Source organism: Lutjanus erythropterus, chromosome 8 (genome assembly GCF_056507025.1).
Source record: "Lutjanus erythropterus isolate fLutEry1 chromosome 8, fLutEry1.hap2, whole genome shotgun sequence".
Classification (NCBI taxonomy): domain Eukaryota; kingdom Metazoa; phylum Chordata; class Actinopteri; order Lutjaniformes; family Lutjanidae; genus Lutjanus; species Lutjanus erythropterus.
In genome coordinates, this window is record NC_139324.1 from 29213986 (window position 1) to 29238189 (window position 24204).

Here is a 24204-nt window from a genome sequence, read left to right on the forward strand (position 1 = left end):
AAGGTAAAATTGCTTATTTCAAAGGGGCCTTTGTGGCTGTGACGAGACCATAGATGGAAACTTCAGTTCCCTGTTGGAAAAGGCTGTCTGGCAGCAAAGTAAAGCGGTGAAAATGTTCTAAATATAGCATACACTTAAAGCGACATTGATTCCTGATAGGTAAAATTACTGTTTGTGTCAAAGGAGTCTGGAGTGATATAATGGCTTCAGCTTCCCGTTGTTGAGTCGGCTCAGAAATGCAGATTAAGCCAGGAGGAGCAGAGAAGTTTTGTTGCATGACAACTTACTGTTATGCACATGGGACCATAAATAACACTGTTAGAGGGCAGTTGTACATGTGAATTTGTTCACAAACTGGGGTTCTGGGGTTTTACCCTATAGTTGGTGGCTTGTGACACAGTGTTGTAAAGTGTTATTCACTTTTGCAGAGGGTCGTACACACTCAACCCAAGTCTCATTGAGCAAGATGTACGGCTGGGCATCGAACTTCGATACTCTTGTGGCACCGGCCACATTGCTTTCATACAAATGCCGTGGATGATTTTGAAGCTGTCATTTTAAGGTAAAATAGTTGGGTAAAGTTGCTTTAATCATGTCAGATGTCTATCTATATGTTTGCTAGATGATACAGTGGCCAACAGAGAATTAAAACACTGCGACTAAGAAAACATGCGAAGAAAAAGAATAAAAACTCTTCACCATTTTGACAACACGTCACTTGTCATTTAGGAAAATTAAGGGCTGCACATAAAAAAAACATAAGCCGATTAAAAGACACATTCATTAATTTGAAAATGCATAATACAGCATGAAGAAAAATGTAGCACTAAGAAAAAACACATGCTGCAAGTTGTCCAGAACGCAACAGGGTTGCAACACAAAAGAAATCCCCAGGGATGTAAAAAACAGATGAACACAGCTGGACGTGTGATTTGAGTTGAGTTGGATAGGGAGTTGATAATGTTATTTTAGCTTTACAGTAATGTTGTGCTCGCATTATCTGGATATTAACAGAGATTTTGGCTACACCTACACTGTGTTTGCCCTTTAGTAGTAGAAAAACCAGCATGTTCATTAGTGCCCCCCAGTAACTCTGTTTGCGTTATAACACAGACATTCTGTATTGTTCTACAGCATACAACGTGCAGCATTTCAGTATTTGCTTCTGTTTTCTAAATCTGCTGTGCATTTCGTTACGCTCTGTGTGATTTGCCAGTTTGATTATGGTTTGATATGATTTGTAGTTGTCTGTCCACGTCTAAAGCCACGTTCACACAGAACCTGCCATCATAGTGACGGGCAAGACATCATGAAGCACAGGCTTCAGATGCTATTTCTGACAGTCCGACAAACACGTCGCTAGTAGTGTCCGGACACCTTTAGATTGGGCTGAGAGCACGCAGTGTGACCCGATCAGTTAAACTGTCAAACTCAGCAAATATGAGACCAAAGAAGGAACACAAAAATACAGTGATGATGAAACAGTAAGTGTATTCACTGTTTGTGGTGTATTACTCCAGTTGTAATAGTGATTTAGCCTAAATAGCTACTACTGAAGTCGGAATATCAAAAAGCATCACATTTTATGTGGCTTTTATTTAGTTTTTGGTTTTTGAGGTAACATTTTAAATTAAAATATAATAAATAGCCTAAAATAATTGAATTGATATTAATCAAAATTAAAACAATAATTTGATGAAATCAACTAATCTTTTCTCATTAACTTAATACAAGATTCATAAGTTAATTTAGTTGAAGTAAAATATGAAAACTGGTGAATTACTACAATAATAGATATTTAAGACTGAAATAAATAGTAAGCAATACTTAATGCCACCACACCTATGAGGGATGATCCCTGTTTTACACCCCATCTGCTCAGTGTATCCTCCAGGATACCAACTTGCATTGCCTGATTATCACACTTGTGACTTGTGTGTAATTCATTATTTTTCAATAATAAAAAATAAAATCATCCCTGAAAACTATTTTCTAAAACAAAATCATAAATAAAAATATAAAAAATATGAATATTAACACTTGCATGCCAGTGGCTTTTTCTACATACACTGCTATTTTTGATTTTTGAAATAAATTCTTAGCATATTTTTGAATGTTGGCTCAGAGTCACATGACCTGAGTACTTCACCCATCCCCCCTTCAGTGTGTCTCATGATATAAAGTGCACCCACTTAATGCCCCCCCCACCCACACACACAGCCTGTCAAATGACTGTATCTCCCATACAGAAACCTGACTGAAGTGTTAAACTTTAAATTTCTAGTATTTATGTTCAGAACACTTCAGAACTTATGAACACGACTTCTTATGACTTGAAGTCCGTACTGTGAAACTCTCCTGTGACCCTTCATTTATATAGTTTGAAGAAAACATAAATGATGAAAACTTGTTTGATTGTTTGTTTTAACAATGACAAAACTGTGGACAGCGATGAAGGTTGAATTCGGTCCCTACCCCTCTTACACTTAAAAGTTAATAAATTCACTTGGAGCAGTTTCTCATATTGTTTTTGTGGCAGTGCTGGAAAACAAAGTAGCTCCAACAGGAGCAGCTGAAGCTGGAAGTTCTTTGTGTGAAATGAATGAGTGACTGTTGGTTCACTTTAATATCTGAAGCCTATTGAACATGTTTCAAGTTCAACCAAATTGATATGAAGTTAATTTGACTAAAAATTCTTATGGTTTCAATCATTACAAAGTTTACTCAACTTGTCTTTTCAAATTCAGTCTACTTAAAATTTTAAGGCAGCCTGGTCAGTATGTTTTTAAGTTAAACACTCTTTTTTTTTATCTTACAGTGCAATAGTATCACAACAGCTTGTAAACAGGTAAAATTAGAAACCCAGTCTCATTTCCCGGCAAATCTGGAAAAGACCTAGCTTGTAGTAAAACTGTCTGACAGTTTTGTTCATCGTGACACGTCAGCTGAGAAGTCATGTCTGCCAAGGCAATTTGTCAGTCAACAGGGGGTAGCTTCACAGATCTGGAAAATGGGATCTTTCCATCTGAACTCAGTTGTTAATCACATTTTATTCTATGGCTTGAGTTTGTCTTGAAATGAAATTGTATTATCACATAATGTTGGGTGATTACATTTGGTTTAGGCTCTCATTATTCTGGCAGACATGTAAATCATACTGATTTGAATGCACACAAAAATCATCATGGTTTTTATAAGGTTTTACTCGCTCTAAATCTTAAATAGTCAAAATATTCTCACGTTATCAACAGTTGGTCTATTAACACTATAATAACGGGATGCCGTGGATCTCAGCGAGTGGTAATTGTTGATAAAAGCATTTAGTTGAGGGTAATCGAAAATAATGAGAAAATCAAATCTTTGCCTTCACATAACTTTTCACCAAAATACCTCTAGGCACTCAACCTTTGTTGGAACTGATGAAGAAGATGAATAAGTCAGTTGTTCCCAATCAATGACGTCAATGCCGTGTTTCTTCAGGTCATGAGTAGCTCTGCTGATCACATGGTTTTGGCTGAGGAGAAGAAAAGCTCTGCCTGTTTAATTTACAAGGAGTTTACACGATAAAAAAAGAACATAGTGGTATGATAGTATCAGACTTAGACCTGCACAGTCTGTGCTGATTCAACATGGCCGATACAAAGAAGCTCTCCTTTGATCCATTTTGGTAGAGGTGACAGATGAGAAAGAGACCAGATGAGAAGAGACCCCCGTGGTTTAGCCTTTAAGCATGACCATTGTTTCCCCATCTGGTGAGGTAAACGGCAGCCCAGAAGTAATTCACAGGACATAGCGATATATATAATGCACGGTAGATCTCTGTTATAGAATAGAGCCCAGCCAATACTGGATATTTGGTTTGTCAGGCTCTAGCGAAGTTATTCAGTGTATTACTCCTAAATGTACATTCACAACCGTAATGTTGGCTGGTAATGCAATCACACCACTGTACTGTTAGGAAGCTATAGAACAAATCACAATGATTGTTACCATAGAAACAAGGGGTAGAAAACCCCTGCGTCACATGCATGTAATTTAATGTCAGCATGTTTAATGTTTTATTTTTTCATTATGTTATTTCAACGTGTGTGTGCATGTCAATGACCTAAAATACAAGTTTTATCCTTTCATTTATGTTAGGTTGGAGACCTGATTTATTAAACTAAAGAAAATGACAGCTTGAGTTTAACAAAAACTAGTCCGACTGTACTCGGCAGTGTTGCGTGACTGTGTCTGAGGTTAAGTGGTGTTTCTTTGGACTGACAAAATAACCATTGAGAAACAATCAAAAAATAACATTTTAATTCTCTGATTAATTGGCCTTCTCGCTACCACTGCTGCTCTCATTTTGTCTCAAACCAAAAGAAGCTTCTTGGTGTCGCTGTGCAGCGTAAACTGCAGCCAGACCCAGATGCCAAAGCTGGGTACAAAAAATAAACCAAGCGAGGACACAACTGAGAGACTGTCATCGTTTGGTCAATTAATTCTGCCTGGATAGCGCCCAGTTTCACAGATATTTCAGCAGTATGCCGATTTTACATATCTCCACGATTCAAATGAACTCCAAGCGCCAAGTCACTTTGATTCGGTCTATAAGCCATGCAGTACTCAAAATTTCTAGAATATTCTGAAAACTTAGAAAGAAAACTTAGATCAAGTGTTGGTGGACTCACATATCTGAACAAAAGCCCTAACCTCCTTAGTTACTGTTGCTATGTCTGTCAAGTTTTCCATCCTTGCACTACACATACATGGTCTACAGTGATAACTGTGGCAGATTTAACATTGAACGTGGCAGTAATTTGTCCAACACTGGGTCCTTCATAGAGAGCAAAAGCAGCTTCTCATTTCTGGCTGATGACTGTGAATTTTGTCAGCTAAAATGATGGCTCTTGCCAGCAGATTTCATGAGTGTAGCTAGCTAAGGTAAGCTGATGCTAATGCTTAAACTCCTTGCGTCAGCTCAGAAGTCCATCTTCAGCTGACTTAATAATGTTTCCATCCATTTTAAAACAATAAATCTGCAGAAGGGTCTAAAAAATGTATAGTTATTTAACAGCTGCATACATTATATAACACTAATGCTAAATGACTGAAAGCTACACCCCAACAAACATTGGTCAGATGGTAAAACACAACATGTATATGATAGAAATACGTTCATTAATATCAGAAAAGGAAGCACAGGGACTGAATTAAGTGCAGTGGACATTGAGACAGTCACCAGATAACACCATCTCAGGAAGAGAGCCAGGATAAGAGCTAAGATAACTTATCTCCGACCTAAGAGAGCGATCCAGAGGGAGATGTGTCAGCCCACTTCGATTATACACCAGTCCACATCCTCCTCCTCAAATCCCTTCATAGCAAATCCTAGTGTAACCCCTGGTGGGAATAAGCCACGAGTTTGGCAAATACGGTGGTATCTAGCATGAGTTTGGCTATTAAGGAGTGAACTAGTTAGCCAGACATGCTAATGTTTGCAGCTCGTGTTAAAGCAGATAAAGACAAAGTTTAATCCATTCCTCACACATTTGCTCTTGTGTTTTACGTTACTGAAAGACAACAAAAAAGATGCCACCCTCCAAACTCATGAAACACAGAGTATCAGACTTTTTAGAGCCCCATGCAACATGTAGAGAAATACAAAGCTTGACTGCGTGTGGTGCTTAGTTATGGTTTAAATCTGTGACTGGACAGTTGCTTGGCGGGGGAGGGACTTAGCGAAGGGTCAGTTGTGCAATCTGCATCATAAATAGGAGAAATGTTGAACTCTCATATTCTCACTTGTCATTTCTACATAAATAACTCACCTCTGCAGTACATGGTATCTCAGGCAGCAATGTGTCATGTGTTATTGTCTTACCTTAAAACATTTAATCATTTTTAATGGCATGGCATCTGAACAACTATAATAAATAAAACATAGCGCATACTGTATATATAATCTAATCTTGTCTCGAGTGGCTCAGTGGAAAGGTGGAGATACAGCATGTCTCAGAGAGCTCACACTCACAACAGCAGCATTTGTTGGAAATAATTTGCACAATAATTTGCACAATAAAGAATATGTGGTTAGAAAACTGGCATCAGAAATAATGATAATGAAAGTCTCTTCTCTCTTTTCCTGTCACCACTCCAGCGTCCACTTTTGAATTAAGGAAAAATGTCCCAAAAATAACATCATTAAGAGCACATTTTGGAGTGAATTCATTTCTAAGGATTTATCACTAACAAGTTTAATTCCTGCGGGATTTATCAGATAATTAAAAGTCGATACTGAATAACTGTCGCGCTCACTTAGTCTCTGAAAAACTAGCATACTTTTAAATCAAACACATCACTGTCAAAACAAAAAAATTGTCCCCCAGTGACAATGTAGAATTAAGTGAAGGCTTTCTGGGAAATGCAGGAAAGTGCTTTTTTATGAAAAAGGGATTTTCTGGGGAAGGACTCACAGTGCTCACAGCTCTCTAAGCACCGCTCTTTTACTTTACAACATAACCCATGATAGCAGACAAGATGGGTGTAGAGTGTACACCCGCTGGTTTTATTATCCACATATATGCGATACTATTTATTCCCATTAATTCACATAATATAGCTGACACATTGACCTCTACCTGTATTCTCTAATACTGTACATTTCTGTTTCCCTCTGTATTAAAATCACATTATCGTATCGTCAGTGGTGACAATGCAACATTACTTCTGGGAGTTTTGGTGCAGAAATCCTTCCAACAGAACTCTGGCATGTTGAGGCAGACCGAGCTTGTTATATTTAGTCAGACAGCAAGTCTACTGCTAATGAATGCTGCTGGCAGGGTGTCTGTGAGCCCTGCGGAGATTACAGTGAACGCTGGTAATATGTGTCCTCTGTGAGTAGGAGCAACACAACAAGCCAGACAGACAGACCTACATAGACAAAGGGACACTAAGTATTAGACATTTTGATTTGTAAGGCCAGATGACAAATTCCGCCATTGTTGCATTCTCTAACAAAAAGCAATTAAAAGTTTTTTGAATACATGTTTCATTTGTTTTTTAATTTGGTGCTGAAAATTTGAGTAATTAATTTCAGAGACAGATGGTCGTAAATACAACAAAACGCATATTGTTAAAAAATTACAAATAATGCTCATCAAATGTACGTAAAGCTACCACAAGGAGTTTTTAACTGCTTATAAAATGGTATCAATTTAATACTGATGCCCATATATGAACTACATTAGCAAACAAAACCATCAGCGAGAAACACTAGTGTTTCTGTCCACAGAGGCGTCCAAAATCAAGATAATGTCATCATTTCTCTAAGAAGGTTAATTAAAGTACAAAATACTGGTATGTAAAATATATTTAATTAAAATACAAGTAATTGGTAATTTGAAAATATAAAAATATCTCCTACACAGGTTTCAGCCCATCCTCACCGGAAAGACACAAGCCTCCACGAACAGTGCCGGGCTTTGAAGTCAATTTGACATAGTGAGCAAACTGTGACGACGTGATGTGATGTTTCCCAGCCCAAAAAGACTTTTCCCCCGTAGACTACCATTGCAAAAAAAAGCAGCTGTAAAATGGCAGATCTTTTTTTCAAGTGTCATTTGATCCATTCGGTCCAGTTACATTTGGAAAATCCAGAGTTAGTGGAGGGGTAAACCAGAAGCTAACTCGCTTGGCTGAAGTTAGTCTCCACTATACTTGCTTTATGGGCCACAGAATGCAAGAGCATATGTATAAGCTCCAGCATGGACGTTGGCTTCATACACCACTGAGCAGACCCACCTCCAACACTGAATCCAGTTTTCCTTTATACATCCATGAAAAGATGCCTGTATAAGCCGTCTGTGCAAGCAGCATTATTTAAATTTATTGCCGGATGGCAACTTTAAGTGGTAATGGTCTAATGGTAGTGTGGATGTATCAAAAAACACAGGAGACCAAGATTCATGTCCCGTGTGAAACCAAAAGTCAAGTTATTAATTGCTTTTTTCTTCTGTTGAATTGTAGTGTCATTCAGTAAGCAGCCTTAGCTGTAATATCTGAGCATACTTTGATAAAATGTCTTTATCTGTTTGCACCAAACACCAAAGCAGCCTCTTTCCTCAAGCTACTGGTCATAAAGAACACAAATGAAATACTGTAGTTCACAGTGAGCGGGTTGCTGGACCCGACAGGACATGTCATATGATCTCGTTACAGATGACATCTTGCTTTGTCTGCAGAATACATATTGCAAAATACTCAGAAGTAATTAAATGTGTACAACTGTATTTTAAATACATTAAACTGAAATACTCTGTTCCAGAGATAACACAAAAAAAGCTTTCTCCCATACCACAGATGGTGATCGTATGTCACCCTAGCTGTATAGTAGCTGTTGTGTTGTTTAGGGTCCAGTGAGTAGAAAGTTTTATTGGTGGGCAGTTGTGCCCTGAGGCATCAGTAGCTTTCACTAACACAGCAATAACCAATGCAGTTGAGAAAAAGGAATATTCTGGGCTCAAGACTAAGTTTAGATCACACACGTTGTTTTCTGCTCCAGCGCTTCACACGATCGTCTGTTCTAGCCATTATTCCTATGAGCACATTGCAGTCCTCTAAATTGGCTGTAATCTGTCCTGCCTGTTTGATCTATTCTACTAAACCCTGCTGTCTGCACCACACTGTGACTCTTGCATCATAATTGTCCAGTTTCTGCAAGCCTGAAATGTATTGCTCATTAAAATACGTATGGTACATCTATATGGGCTTAAATGGGCATGACACATATGAACACACGCACACACACACACACACACACACACGCATACATAAACTTTGTTTAACCCCTGGGCTTACTTATTTATCTGTTACTATTTATTTGTTCTGACATGCAGGCATTGACCTTTAAATCGGATCAACTACTCCTCGGTTTTCCCAACATTCATGTGAAACCAGAGGGAGGTGTTAGTCATTTTTATATTTCAGTTTATTTAACAGTATAAAATAGAAAAATGCAGTCAGTTTTGTGCAGATCGGTGCCAGGAAACAGAAGGTGAAGCACCTACTGCAGTGACACCAGAACTGCCAGATAAGTTTTGGTCAAATTGAACTGGCTGAAAATCTAAATAACGTACACTTGATGTTGCCTATCAGAGATTAGAGATTGGAGCCTGGATGTCTCAGTTGAAGTTGTGGTAGGTTAATATTTTGTCATAGAGCTGATTAGATCAACACTATGGGACTAACTTCATCACACATTAATACAATCAGGCTCATTGAATCCACAAGAGTCTCAGCTTTCCAGTCATACACAATTTATTCCAATACAGTGCTGCAAGGATGACATCCCCACCACTAAAGCCAATGGCATTTTTCCATTGGATTTTGGATTAGTGCAGAAATTGAGCTGTGCGACAAACATTTGTGGTTCTGTTCAGCAAGACCGTCTCCACCGCTTGTATGTTTTTTGGAGCATAAATGCAATCGACAGAAGTAAAAATCTAATATTAGGCCATAAACGATCGACACCACTGTCGCATGACTTCTAGTGTTCAGCGTGATGACTTTTAATGTCCATGAAAACCTCTGCAGTGTTTTTTACCTTTTCAGACAGGTAAAAGCTTCAGAAGTCATGAGTTAGGTGTTAACTGGCATATTTTATCATATGACAAGGGTTGGCATAGAGAACTGGTTCTAAAGTGGCAATGGTTCCAAAATTATGATTCTTAAGGAACCACAAAGAAATTTCAATTCTGCTTATCAATTCCTGTGATTACTTAGCTTGCATTAATTTTCTATTACTATTTACTACCATGACACATTATTGAAAGTATTTAATTGACCTCTAATTTGCTACAAGTATCTACAATGCACCCCTCACTCATGGTGTCAACTAAAAAGTCTCAGCACAAAGACGAGAATCACCAACATAAACCACTATTTACAAAACAAATATAACACAAACAGTAACAGGAAGTAACAACTGTACATCACAAACACTAACAAAAACATAACATTGTTATTTTGGAACATAAAATAGCAAACTTAAACAGTGCATCATGGATGCAAATGAGGGCTATGTCTCAGCACTATTATGTGCAGCACATGTGACCCTCACAAGCCTGTATTTTGGGTACCTTACCTAAAAACCCACTGACTTCAAATCGACGCCTTAGATTATCTAGTTTCATGTGATACCTGTATCTTCAGCTTTAAAGCCAAGCCAGCCATAGCCTGTGAAAGACAGACAGATGTAACACACACACGCAATTAAACACCTGTCTCTACAATGACTTGTTGAATTTTCAGACTTGTTGATGAAATTCCATTGTGCACAATGCATTTCTACAGGTTTAGGTCGAGTAAAGACATCCTTGTACATACTAACCACTTTAGAGGTGATAGCCAGAAGGATAATGTATGATTTCTATGTTTGGCATTGACACTTTGTTTCTCTTTCAGGGTCTGACTTTCAGTGCACCACTCACATCATCCCAGTGAAAAACGAGGAGGGCGTGGTGATGATGTTTATCTTAAATTTTGATTACGTCGTGGATGAGGAGAGCGATAACTCCACGGAGAAGATAAGCCCAACATCCCCTACAAAGTCAGATCAAAGTGAGTATATGATATACCAATCTCTAAAGTCCCTAAAAAGCAAAAAGTAGAAATGCAACTTTTTTTCTGTTTCATCGTATTTTTCTAAGTTCAGTTTCCTTTTCCTAAGTTTTCTGATAACTTAACCCACACCAGTATTTTCTCTGTCAAAATTATGACATGCCATGGATGAGAGCAATCCATCTGGCGGTTAATACAAATTCCGAGGTCTTTGCCAGTTTAAATGCATAAAATCAGAGAATCAAATCGCTGTTAAGCTATTACAAGCCCAAATCCTCTGGCCAGTCAGGTAAGCAATTATGTCATATCTTTTACGATCAGTGATTGGAATTAATACATAGATTTGGTACTGATGAACCAAACTCCATTCTGAAAGCACGTGTCTTATGGCAAGACCATATTTTTTTCATAAGCTCCACCATCTTTAAGACTCTTTTTTGATTCACTTTGATCTAGAAACACAATCAGCATGCATGTCATTTACACAGTAATATCATTAATTAACCTGTGCCAAAGTGTTTGACACAGACACACATACTGACTGACTGCTTGTACAGGGCTTGTTTTTAGGAGAGGGTGGTCGCGGGATGTGACGTATGGCTGTTTTCATCCATACCAAAAAATTATGCGTGGCTTTACATCTGCCTGCATTTGTCACACTTTCTCTTTTTCATGTGTACCTTGCGTATATTTTGTGAGGTGGCACCAAACTCCTCGCTCCTTTAACACAGGGAAGTTACACACATGGATAGCTGTAATTGAGTTAATTTGTGAAAATGGCCCTCTGTATCTGTTAGACACTAATTAAGCACCAGAGATTTTGATTCCCTGACATGCTCAGTGTAACCTCCAATCATGTTGCCAGCTTCTATTCTTCCCAAAAAAGCGTGCATTATTTAGTTTCCCAGTAGAGTACAGCTTGAGTGGTCTGCTTACATAACTTTGTCTTGTTGAATATGTTTAATTCTTAATCGTCCTGTCTGTTATGCGTCTTTTGGGAGAGCGGCATATACAAACGTGCGTGTACCGCACCCTCAGTTTTTATTTGGATGTGTGTCAGTAGGTGTAAATGTCAATGAGACGCAGCTCCTCTCTGATTGGAGGCACTCGGCATCTCTTCTCTGACCGGAGCTCAGCGATCCACTTCACTCAGCATGAATTCCTCCAAGGCACTGGCATTCGCCTTGCGTTGTTATTGTGTGTTTGTGTGTATTTAAGTGTGTGCACGCATGCATATGTCTGTATGTGTGTGTATGTGCTTATTTGTGAGTGAGTGCCTGTGTCCGTTGATAGCATTCCTAATCAGAGCTGATTGCTTGTGACAGTGCTTCAGCAGGGGGATCTGTGGGTAGATGGGGCAGATAAACAGATGATGTGACTTTACATTGCAAAGAGTCTTTAATACACGCACACATCACACTTTAGCATACAAACATTACCATTGTCTTTGTCTTTCAGCAGACCTTAGTTGACACAAGGGCATAAAACTGTAATTTTATGCTACTTGGTTTAACTTAAATGGAGTTTTAAAGACTGTCGCAAATAATTGTGTCTTTCACATTGCTGTTACCATACCACATAATTTTGCATTTCTTTAGATGCGTATAACAAATACATGTATTTAACAGCATTTCGGCTGTAAATAGATCTAAAAATAAGCACTGGAACCCTTACAAATTAAATTTCTTCAAAGGGATAATTCAGATTATTTCATGTGGGGTTGTATGAGGTACTTACTGACAATCAGGCCGACACGCCTGCAGTGAGAAGAAGCAGAGAGGAATACAAGCACAAAAGCTAAGCTGAACTGCTGTGGACGGGGTCAGCAACAAAATGTATTTTAGCCACTTATAATAGAATAGAAGGTAATGTAGAATATTTTACTGCTTTTCTTTCTTTGACAGAAAGCTTTTTCTGACAGAAAACTTTATATAAGGGATGTATCGTTCTCACCAAACCAACCAAACTCCAAAGGTGAAATCAGTAACTTTACCACACAGAACACAGGAGTTGTTGGTCAACTGCCTCCTCAATCTGTTTGTTTGTTTGTGTTTTTGTGTGGTTTCTGTGTTTTAAAAGGAGAGTTTGGATTCACCAAAGTCACACAATAACACAAACTACTTCATCCATCCTTCATCCTACTTTTATAATAGAGGTTTCCCATTGGAAAAGTCTGTCTGACAGTAAAGTGGTGAAACTATTCTAAATATAATGTACATTTAAACTTATATTGGTATTTTTTTAGGTGGTCATGTTTTAAGTGGTTGAAATACCCTTTGTTACTGACCCTGTCCACAGCAGTATTTCTCTCTGCTCTTTGCAAACTGGGGGCGTGTCGACAAGCACCTACTGTGGATACCACACACCTCATACAACCCCACATCAGATAATCTGAACTATCCCTTTAAAGCTGTAATATATCACATTTCTGCAATAAAATTTCTAAAAACACGAGACATATGTTATGTATGATGTTGTCATATATTTTGTACATTATCCAAAATGTTTCCATCAATGTTAAAATACAAAGAAATCTGTAATTTATTCAAGGTAATGGTGCGTTTCCTTGCTTGCCATTGTTAACTTGTGGCTAGTTTCTATAATTCAGGGAAAACAGGATACATCAAAGAGTGACGAAGCAAGCTGGTACATGTGACTAAACGTAATGTGAACAAAACTTTAACATTACCTCCTCCGTGTACATGATTTCTGCCAGAGTCATGATGTCAGATTTTCATCAACGATGGTTGTTAAAAAGTGAAGAAAACGATTCCCGTGATCCCATGCTACTTCACGACATAATCAAACTACATCCTTTGTTATTATTTTAATGTGATAGACCCATAATGGCAGGATTTACATATTGTGTGCTTAAAGTAGAATGACAGAACAGTTCCACTGGCAGAGAGAGAACCTTGGCTGTAAAAAAAAAAAAAAGAACCTGGAATGATCAGGGAGAACACTTTCAAATAGCCTAGCGATGCATTTTAGTGTAGCAGCCTATGAAAACTGATTTTTGGACATTGGGGGGCTAATTATGATCCGCTGCTGACAGCAGGCAATATGCCTGCAGGTGTCAACTAGCACAATATTGAGCCTGGAAGAGAGTAATCCCTCTTTCCCTGAGCTGCCATCTAGAACACACCATTCAGCAACCTGAACATGCCTTCAGGGCCCAAAAGCAGAGACAATAGTTAGAAATTACCCAACAGAAAGATATACTGTTCAGTGCACAGAGACTTCTTTTTACTGTTCACTCCACAACTCGATGCATATCATAGATTCTACAATACAATAACTTCATTTCACTTAAGTTGTAAAGGTTCCCCATCACTATGTTTGCTCTCTTTGAATGTTTTCATACTGAGGAAATAATGTCTCTGTACGTTAAGCATGTAAAATGGATCTGTGTGTTAACAAAATATTACTCTGATCTTGATGGTAATTATTGTTAACGTGTCAGTGGGAATTCCTATTATGTGTTAGCATCAAGCTAATGGACCAAGCCCTAGTTATATACCTTTTTTGAAAAATGATGCAGGAATCATTAAAAAAAATACTTAGGAGAATCGATTTTTTTCCCACCACGTTTAATTACAATGTGGTAATATATCTATTCTTTGGACAACAATAAGATATTTGCTGATAATCACAAAGTCTGCCACAATACAATTTTGATTTGATTTCCTTTAGGTGCCTGCAGTCAATATCAGACAATATCATTAGTCCATTTATGTCAACTCACAAAAAGAAACTAAATTAAGATTTGACAATTTTATGACTGAACTCTTCCAGAAATTTGTGACACAGCCATGCCATGGGAATTTCAAAATAAAATCTTAAACATTGATCGATATTTTCCCTTTGCATCAATCATATTGCATCGTTGAACATTGAATCAATATGTAGATCCAGATCGATGTATCCTCACACCCCAAGTGGAATCACGTTTGAGTTGCAGAATAAATATAGAAATCTGCCATTTGCAATTTTGCCAGTAGTTTCCCGAAACCTCCTTACTATCGAGGAACTTTCCGCTCCAAGTTCTCTCCTCATCCAATTCCTAATGGTGAGCCCAGACACCCTGTGAAGGAAAGTTGTGTTGGCTGCTTGTACACAAGCCCAGTCTCATTGTCTTGAATTCAACTCACAGCTCATGAGCATAGCTGAGGGCGGAAACATTAATCAACTGGTAAATCAAGAGCTCTGCCTTGAGGCTCTGCTCCCCTTTTTCACAGTGCAATACAAAGTCCACATCACTGCTAATGTCGCATCGATGTTGCATCGATCTAATCTTACCCTCACTTGTGAACAAGACCTTGAGATACTTAAACTCTTTCCCTTGAAGCAGCTACTCAGTCACCAGCACAAGTACATACAGAGCGCTGATTCTCATCCTCACCCCACACTCAGCTGCAAACCGTAACAGCAACAAGAATAACCATATATCTTGTGGAGGACAGGTGGAAGTTTCTCCTTTATTATTAGCAGAAATCAGTCCCCCTTGTAAGACGTTCTCAGTCATCCAGGTAATATGGTAGTTAGAGATATCTGATCATTGGCAACTGGAATGTCTGCTTTATTCTTGAAGACATTTCATCACTAAAACAATGTTTAATCAGTCCCCTCACGAGCGGGAAGTCCCAAGTAGGTGAACCCCTTTGGATCATTCAGACTTGCAAGTCACACTACAGTTATTTAGGCCACATATGAGTAGTTAAGGTCACAGAACAATGACGTGTGAGTCATCAGAGACCCCAGAGTCCCATGAATTAAGGTGTGAATTAGTTTTAAACCACCTCAGCAGGGATGTCAGGACAGCACTGCAAGCTGCTGATAAGCTTTTTCAGGGAAGTTATAAAAGGCTTTTATCAAAATAGCAGCACGATCCAGTGAAAACTCCCCAGCATCACACAAAGGACAGGCGCAGAGCAGATTTAATAACATAGTCATAGTCATATAGTCATTCTATATATAGATGGAGTGCCCAAGAAACTAAGGAGGATCTTGAATAAACAGCGTCCCTGTGTTTTTCAAACCAAGCCAGGCAGGTACCTGTCCACCCTAATGACTGTACACCCAAATGTAATCACGACAGTGAGGATATACAATCTAATTAAAGCAGGAATACGCGGACCCATACAGCAGGAAGACAAAAGCATCCAGTGAACAAGCCAAACGTGGGAGAACAAGCTCCTCACATGAAGTCTCAGCCGTCTGTATACACAACAATAAAGGACACTACTTTGAGAACACCGGTGTGAATATTTTTGGGCAGGAAGACAAAAAAAAGTCTGAAAGAGGAAAAAGGCATCTATGGTTCCTTTTACACTACACCAATGCATCCTGGTTTCTGGCTTTGGTCTTCAGTGGAAAAGGGTACATCTGGCATTCGGTCCAGGGTCAAATGACTCTGCAGAAGTCACAAGAATTTATCGGCTCCAGCTCTGATCAGCAGTGATGGAAACATGAGATACAGGTGGATGCGCTAATTTTTTACCTCTTTTCACCTTTCAGTTCACTCCTCACCTCTGTTAGCAATTTCTGTGCCTCCTTTTCCATCTATACACTTGTGCTGCTTGGATTAGTTTGACTCGGTGCTTCACCCCAACACAGCAGAGTTTACACCTGCTTGAAGGTGTATATTTACTGATGATGCACTTGACTTTAGCTGAGGGTCTGTAAAATGGTGCATAAATATTTTATTTCCCACAAATTCTTCACAGTGAAAGTGCCCCATCATTTTGTTATCTAAAATCAGGAAATATTGGGTTTTCATCAGTGCATGGCTCCAATCCAGCTGAAAGCAAACATGAAAATATAAAATAAAGCAGATACATGAAACTAGAACAAGAAACAGCAATGCAGGACAAAAACCAAACTTCAAGACACCGAGATTCAGTTAGAAGCTACAAAAGTACTGAGAGCTGAACACACAGACATTTTTAAAATTGTCTGCTCTGTTTATAAATTCAGTGTGTGGATGTACTATTACGAACTGTACACCAGTCACAAAGATTGCCCTGATTAAGTCCAGTTAGAGTTGCTCGCCTAGTACATAAGCCAGAAATGTTTACTTCTGCAGTCTGTGACCCACTGACTATGCACAGTTGGCCCCACCAGAGAGTATCAGCCCATAAACTGATGATGATGACATCAAAGATTTTTAAATTGCTTTCTTCGTCTCGAGGAAAGTTTTACAAATACAAAAACTCCATGGATCAAAAGAAAGTGAACAGCCAAATACCAACATCAGCATGCTTACATGCTCACGACAGTGCTAGTTTGTTGATGTTTAGCAGGCATAATGTCATCATGTTCACCACCCCTGACCATTTTGAGATGCTAACACAGTTGAGGCTCATGGGAATGTCAGTTTTGTAGGTATTCAGTCCTAAACTGGGAAAATACAAAGTATGACCTGATGAAAACCCTGAAATTCTGAAGGGACCGAGTTTTCTCTCAAAAACACCTCATGGCAATACAAGAGGAAAAGTCAGAGAACACCAAAATTAGTCGGCTTCATTCTTTAGGGACTTTGAATATATGTGCAAAATGTAAAGGAAATCATTACCAGAGTTGCTGAGATATCTTAGCCTGGACCGACCAGCTGACACCAACAGATCATCATTGTCTTCCTTAGAGCCACCCTGCTACTGTGGCTAAAAATAAAGCTGCACTCTTGTTGTTCTCAATTAAAAGAGTGGGAACATTTAACATGCCAACTGTAAAAGTGACAGATAAAAGTGATAGTAAAATATGGGCACTATAAGTTTTAAGAGTACGTTATGATGCAAAATTTATCTGTGTATATTTTTAGAGGATACTGTGTGTTAGTAATGATGTCATTATAGAAAGGCTCAGTTTTGATCATTAGTACTACTGATTTACAGTGTTCACAACAAACTTTCCCTAGGCCATTCTGATGGCAGACTGCATTTTATTGGGTTAATATTAGCTAGACCACTAAAATATGCTATATAGATATTTATATAAGCATACAGCAACACTACAGATGACGCACTGTCCCTGCAGAGTAGAGACAGGACGGTTGTCCATATCTCAGCTCAGGATGTCATTAGGTTCCTCTCCAGGAAACTTGTTGAGTGTCACAGCTCTATTGTAAGCTGCTATAGTTGTAACATCAGCACATTTGGCCAGCGGATGGAAACAGATGGCGGTGACGTTATGTAAGGAGGGTGCTGAGGGATGGATGCCTCACAAGTGAAGCAGGGTTCACTTTCACTCTCTTTCTATTGTTAATGAGCCAAAACTTTCACTCTGTCCCAAGAGGTCATTAACATTTGCTACCGTGTCCATTCTGAAAATGTGGCTTCAGTAAGAAAAAAAAAATCAATGAGACTTAATACATAAATTGTCCAATCTCTCATTCTCATGCTAATGGGCACTAAAAGGAGATATGTTGCAATAATGTGAAACCAGATCTCATTTAATTTACCTTCATTTTTATGGTTTAGTGCGCTGATCTCCTAACAGAAAATATTCAGGGTTCTTATGGGTGCTGGAACTGCTTAAATTTTAATGTGGTGTTCTCAAGGTTTGCAAAAGTGCTTGGATTTTGGACAAACTGCCTGAAACTGCTTGAAATTTTAATTGCATTACTTTAATATTAAATTGCTGTCTGTCTGAATTGTTTGGTGGCAGGATGAAATTGTTATGAAGTTATTTGTCTAGTGATTGTTTGGGTGGTTGTTTTTATTGCCTTAGTCAGGTTATATACGATTCTAAGTCTATGTACAGACAGGTGATACATTTCGGACTGTTTAGTTTGTTACCCGTCTGGAGAATTCTGTTATGAAACATAACTTCGGTTGTTAATATGATGAAGAAATGAAAAAAGGCTGAATTATTTTGAGTGTATAAATGTATATAAATATGTAACTTTCCACAGCTGGAAGGTGCTGGAAAAAAACAAAACTTGAAAATGCACCTTGAAAAGTGCTTGAATTTGACTTTGGAAAAGCTGTAGGAACCCTGAATGTTTAACAATATGGGCAGCAACATATTGCTAATTAAAAGATTTTAACGGGACAGTTACCCCCAAACCCCCCACCCCCCCACCCCCAAGACAGAAATACATATTTTTCTTCTTACCTGTAGTGCTTTTAATCCATCTAGATTGTTTTGTGTGAGTTTCATGTTCGACCATAGAGATGTCTCAAATATAATGAAGCCAGGACTAGGCTGAGCCCCACAACTGAGTGCATTATAGTTCCACAGTATTCAAGAGAAGACAGATGTCTGTATGGCCGATAACTCCAAAACTCTGCAGCTCACACCAAAACAAGCTAGATGGATAACTGAATTGTCCCTTTGAGCCTCAGTTACAGTAATTCTTATAGTACATTAATTAAAAAAAAACAGTACTCAGAGGCCTCCACACTTGAGAAAGCCAAGCCAAAATTTGTTAATTTCATTATTTATTAGTGTTTCAGCACCTGCTGTTCTCAACATTGGGCTTCCGTGTATTTTTTTCTTTTCTTCTCTTCTTATTTCTCACTGAAATACCAAACGAACTTTAACAAAGCACAAGGTGTAAATGATATGATAATTGATTATCATAGTTGAGGAAATGAGCGTGGTTCTCCACTGGTTCCGCTGTTATGACCTTTGCAATTGCTGAAAATGGGTCTGTAATTTGAGTGTTTTATCACTTCTCATTTACAGATCCGTATGCTTTTTATTAATTATTCAATTTAATTTCCATTCATATATTTCAGGGACAATAAACGTCTAATCCAACCATGAATATTATTACTTATTTGTAAGAAAGTGATGCAGTGTTTTTTACAAAAATCTTAACAAGCTGTCACACTTTTTTTCCCTCAACTTTTAGGGAGAAGCAGATTCTTCCGCTTCCGCCAGGCCGCTTTGAGCCTCATGAATACCAACAAGCAATCTCTTCCACAAGAGGACCCAGATGCTGTGATGGTGGACTCTCCCAAAGAGAATGAGGACTCAGTGGCCCTGCAGAACTTCCCCTCACCCACCAAAAGCATTTGCAGTCCCATTGAGGCCAATGACACGCATGGCCTCATCAGCTCGAGCCACCACTCTTCCCAGGCCAGCGTCGGTCCCGAACCACTTGACCATTCTTCCCCTAAACTGCCCTGGGAGAAGCTATACCAGACGGATCCACAGCAGAGCTCTACCACCCTGTCCAACACCTTCCCCAGAGGCAGCATCAACAGCATGAGGCGAGCCTCGTCCGTCCATGAAATTGAAGGCTATTCCAATTCCAAAAGTGTATTCAGAGATCGTCATACAAGTGAAGGTATGTATTTCAGTCCTACAGCCCAGCCATCACATTATGATTGGGAATGCAGATTAATTTTAACCATATGACACTGGAGTCAGAAGGTAATGTACACTGATTACAGATGCGGTCTTCAAATTTAATGTTTATTGTTACACTATTTTTGTGTTAATACAAACCCCAATTCCAGAAAAGGGATGCTGTGTAAAATTGTGATGTTCAAGTCTTTTTTGACTTACTTTTAAATTGAATACAGCACAAAGACAAGATGTGTAACATCCAAATTGATCAAATTTATTGCATTTTGCAAATATAGTCATTCTGAATTTGTTACCTGCAACACGTTCCAAAAAAGTTTGGACAGGGTCATATTTCCCACTGTGTTATATCATCTTTTCATTAAACAACAATCAGTAAGCAGTTGGTTACAGAGGACATTAATTATTGACGTTTCTGAGAGTGAAATTCTTTTCCACACGCTAGATATAGAATTTCATGTGGTCAACAGTCTGGGGTCTCTGTTGTTGTATTTTGTACTTCAAAATGCACCACAGCTTTTCAATGGGAGACAAGTCTGGACTGCAGGCAGGCCAGTCTAGTACCTGAACTCTTTTACTACAAAGCAATGCTGTTGTAACACATGCAGAATGTCTCTTGGCATTGTTTTGCTGAAATAAGCAGGGACATTATGAAAAAGACGTGTGGATGGCAGCATATGTTGCTTCAAAACCTGTGTGTGCCTTTCAGCATTAGTGGAGCCTTCACAGATGTTACTCATGATGCCAACTTTGCGCTGGTAACAATCTGGATGGTCCTTCTCTTTAGCCCAGAGGACACAACGTCCATGATTTCCAAAAACGATTTCAAATGTGGAACACAGCAGAGTTTTCCAGATGAGTTTGGCCCCAGAGAACTCTGCGGCATTTCTGGATGATTTTCAGCGTTGCCTCCTACGTTCAGAGCTTTCTCTGGATTCCCTGAATCTTTTAATGATAATATGGATTGTAGATGGAATGAGCGCATATCTACAAAAAACAGCGAACATTAAATATCTTTTCTTTGTACTGTATTCAATAGAATATAAATCAAAAAGGATTTGCAAATCATTGTTCTGTTTTTATTTACATTTGGCACAGCACCCAAACATTTTTGGAATAGGGGTGTGTAACTCCTACCATCTTTTTTAATGTGTACAGGTCCATTAAACTTTTTTCTTCTTTATTTGCTCTGTCCACAAATTGCTGCCTTTAGACAATGGTAGCCATGCCAGAGGTAATCATGTTTTTCTGTCCATAATTTCATGGCTCGGTGCTGTTTTTGAGCATGTCTGTCAAGCAAGCTAATCAACATAAATGCTCTTCACAGATCCACTTTTCGTGGTCAGGTTGAGTGGGCTTACTGCACTTAACCATGTGAAATGGTTGTATACTTACACCAATGGAGTGATTTTGTCATATCAGCAGAATATGAAATCATATAACACGATAATATAAGCCTCATATCTGCTCTCATCAAAGCATTGCTTTTAGATTAAACATGCATGAGTGTATGCTTGTGTTATGTCATAGTGCAGTAGATCTGCTAACTAGCTTCCTGCTAAGCTAGCCATTAGGTATATATGGGAAAATCCATTGCATTGCATTAGGTTACAGAAACACAGTCTGTACTCAGCATCTCTCTGCTGCCACACATTGAATTTCCTACTTTAGCAAGAGATGTGCTTTCTTCAGTCCACTGTACTGTCAACACGTGCATTGATGCATGTGTAATCAGTGATGAAAACAGAAGGTCAAAACTTTGCTTTTAGGAACATGTGAAATTGAAAAAATTATGTGTCTTAATGAATCACCAGTTCCTCTAAATTTGTAATTGGCTCTAATTCAGAGCCAAGTCTCCGACCTTACTCTCAACAACATCAGCTAGCTGAGCTGTAGTGCATTTCCCAGTTGCAGAAACAGTAGCCCTGTAGCTCCTCCACCGCTATCCACAGATGCCAGAATACATTAGTCCAGAGGTTTTTAATGTGTGAGGCGGGGCTCCCCAGGGGGGCTCCAAACAGAGGCTCAGTGAATGGAAGTGAGAAAAGATTACATTAGTTATCAAAAGACATAGAATAGCCTAAATGTGTGTGATCTGGTTACAGAAACACCTGAGAGATACAGTAGTTTGGGGGATTTTTACAGTTTTTCCTACTTTCCCAGAGTCAGAAACTAATAAATCTCTTTGGAAAGAAAGCAATATTCGGCTATTTTGGCTCAACTCTTAAGTGTCTGTGGGGATGTCTATGACATCCGGGAATTGAGCGAAACTAAACAAGTAAAGTAAGGGTGTGTGTCTTTTTCAAAGTTTTGTCTGAGTGGAGGCCCACAGTCTGAGACTTTGGAGACCCCTGCAGTAGTCAGTGGTACTGTGTACATGGACTCCTATTGCAACCAGCTAGATCAATACATCTACAGTATGAAGAATTCCTTTAATCTTCTCTAAGTCCATGCTTGTAAAACCAAATACTGATGCTAATTATTTACTAAAACATTAATTGGTATTGCTTAAACAAGCAATATGTAGCAATTGCATGTGCAAAAATGAGTACAGCAGTCCAAACACCAAGTTAGAGCCATTGATTGTCTGTTATGTAGGCCTGTTATTCTGAAAACAGAAGCCCACTGCTACAAAAATAGACACTCTGAACTTTGAGTTTCAGTGGCTGCCTGTCTCACTGTGTGCCAGACGCCATCAATATATTGCTCAATTTAATGATTATAAACATTTACTCCTTCTAAAAGATTATTAATGATTTTTTACAACTCATAAACAGGCACTGACTCATTCAGCATTAATTTTCTAATTAACCTGGAAAGGGCTAACAAAAACAGTTTTTCTGGTCCAGAATTCAAAGGATGACATTGTGGCTTTAGTGGTGAAGTGAGTATTTCAGCGCAACATAATTCCTTAATCTCTGATCACGTATCATGGTTGTTTTATCATTTATTACACTACATATTTTTCCTTTAAACTCTTCAGCTTATCTTAACTCCTATCGATGGATAAATTTGAAATGTTTATCTTCAGAATGTAGTGAAGTTAACCAACATAGTTGGATTATCGAGGGTACTAATGTGTCTGCTGTTTGTTGTAAACCACCAGGCCCTTTTAATCACATGAAGTCCAGCCTGCTTGGCTCTACCTCTGATTCTAACATCAACAAGTACAGCACCATCAACAAGATCCCTCTGATTGCACTCAACTTCTCTGAGGGGACGGAAAAGAAGACTCACTCTCCGCCAACATCTGAGACAACCATCATAGCACCAAAGGTCAAAGACAGGACTCACAACGTCACCGAAAAAGTCACGCAGGTCAGTCAGGAAGTTCCACGTTGTTTGATATTGCACCATCATCTGAACCATGTGACACACATTTTGGCCAGTAGCCTGTTGTCCTGGGGCATCTACAAGAGGCAGGTCTGAAATACATACTGGCATAGGTGAAACAGGGGCATAATTCTCTTTGAGGGGAACCAGGCAAACAGATAATGTCTTTGTCACTGCAATATTCACTCCAACTGCAGCTTCATGGAGGGTTGTGGCATAGCGTGGTACATTGAAACACAGCACATGTTACAGCCTACGGTTACAATTTCTTGCTGTCAGGTGAAAAACAGCAGCTGGTGATCCCATGGTTCACAGAGGTAACACATGCATAGCCAGGCCAACAGGGAGGAAATGACATTAAAGGGATAGTTCGGAGTAGGAACACTGGTGTAGGGAGCTAAGCAGTGTACTGCTGTGAGCAGGGTCAGCAGCAAAAACTATTTCCAACAGAAAATGCCATTATATGAGCCAAATATCACTCTGTCTTGCTCACCCAGACTGCTTTGGCAAAAACAGTAGAACAGCAGCTCCTGTGTTCTGTGTTCCTGTGTGTGAACGACAAAAAAAAGCTTAATGTTATGTTGTACTTAGTTTGACTTAAAGGGATTGTTCGCCCAAATATGAAAATGCAGTCATTATCTACACACCTTCATGCCGATTGTGGGTCGGGTTTATTTAAGATAGTCCACAAAGTCCACAAAACACTGCTGGAGTTTCACAGGAAAACACTGCTGCAGAATCTCCCAAACAATGGAAGTGAATGGTGACCAGTTTTCAAACATAAAAAACAACTGGGAAAAAAAACATAAAATGCCTCCATATTGCTCGTCTGATGTAAAAAATGTAAATGTAATGTCTCCTAAAGTCCCGACATGCAGTTTGCACATCGTCACACCACACACACACAGTTCAGACTGTGTATGTGCACATGAACGTGGCTTCAAGCTTTGCTTT

The 24204-nt window shown here is 38.9% G+C and overlaps 1 protein-coding gene across 2 annotated transcripts in view; it reads left to right on the forward strand.

Moving 5' to 3' along the window:
* kcnh7b (potassium channel, voltage gated eag related subfamily H, member 7b) overlaps positions 1-24204 on the forward strand; it is a 64624-nt gene that overhangs the window by 10180 nt on the left and 30240 nt on the right. For both annotated transcript variants that reach the window (XM_084725208.1, XM_084725209.1), the window contains 3 exons: positions 10447-10602; positions 19460-19897; positions 23024-23235. In XM_084725208.1, coding sequence (XP_084581334.1) covers positions 10447-10602; positions 19460-19897; positions 23024-23235 — 806 coding nt within the window. The remainder of the gene's footprint in view (positions 1-10446; positions 10603-19459; positions 19898-23023; positions 23236-24204) is intronic.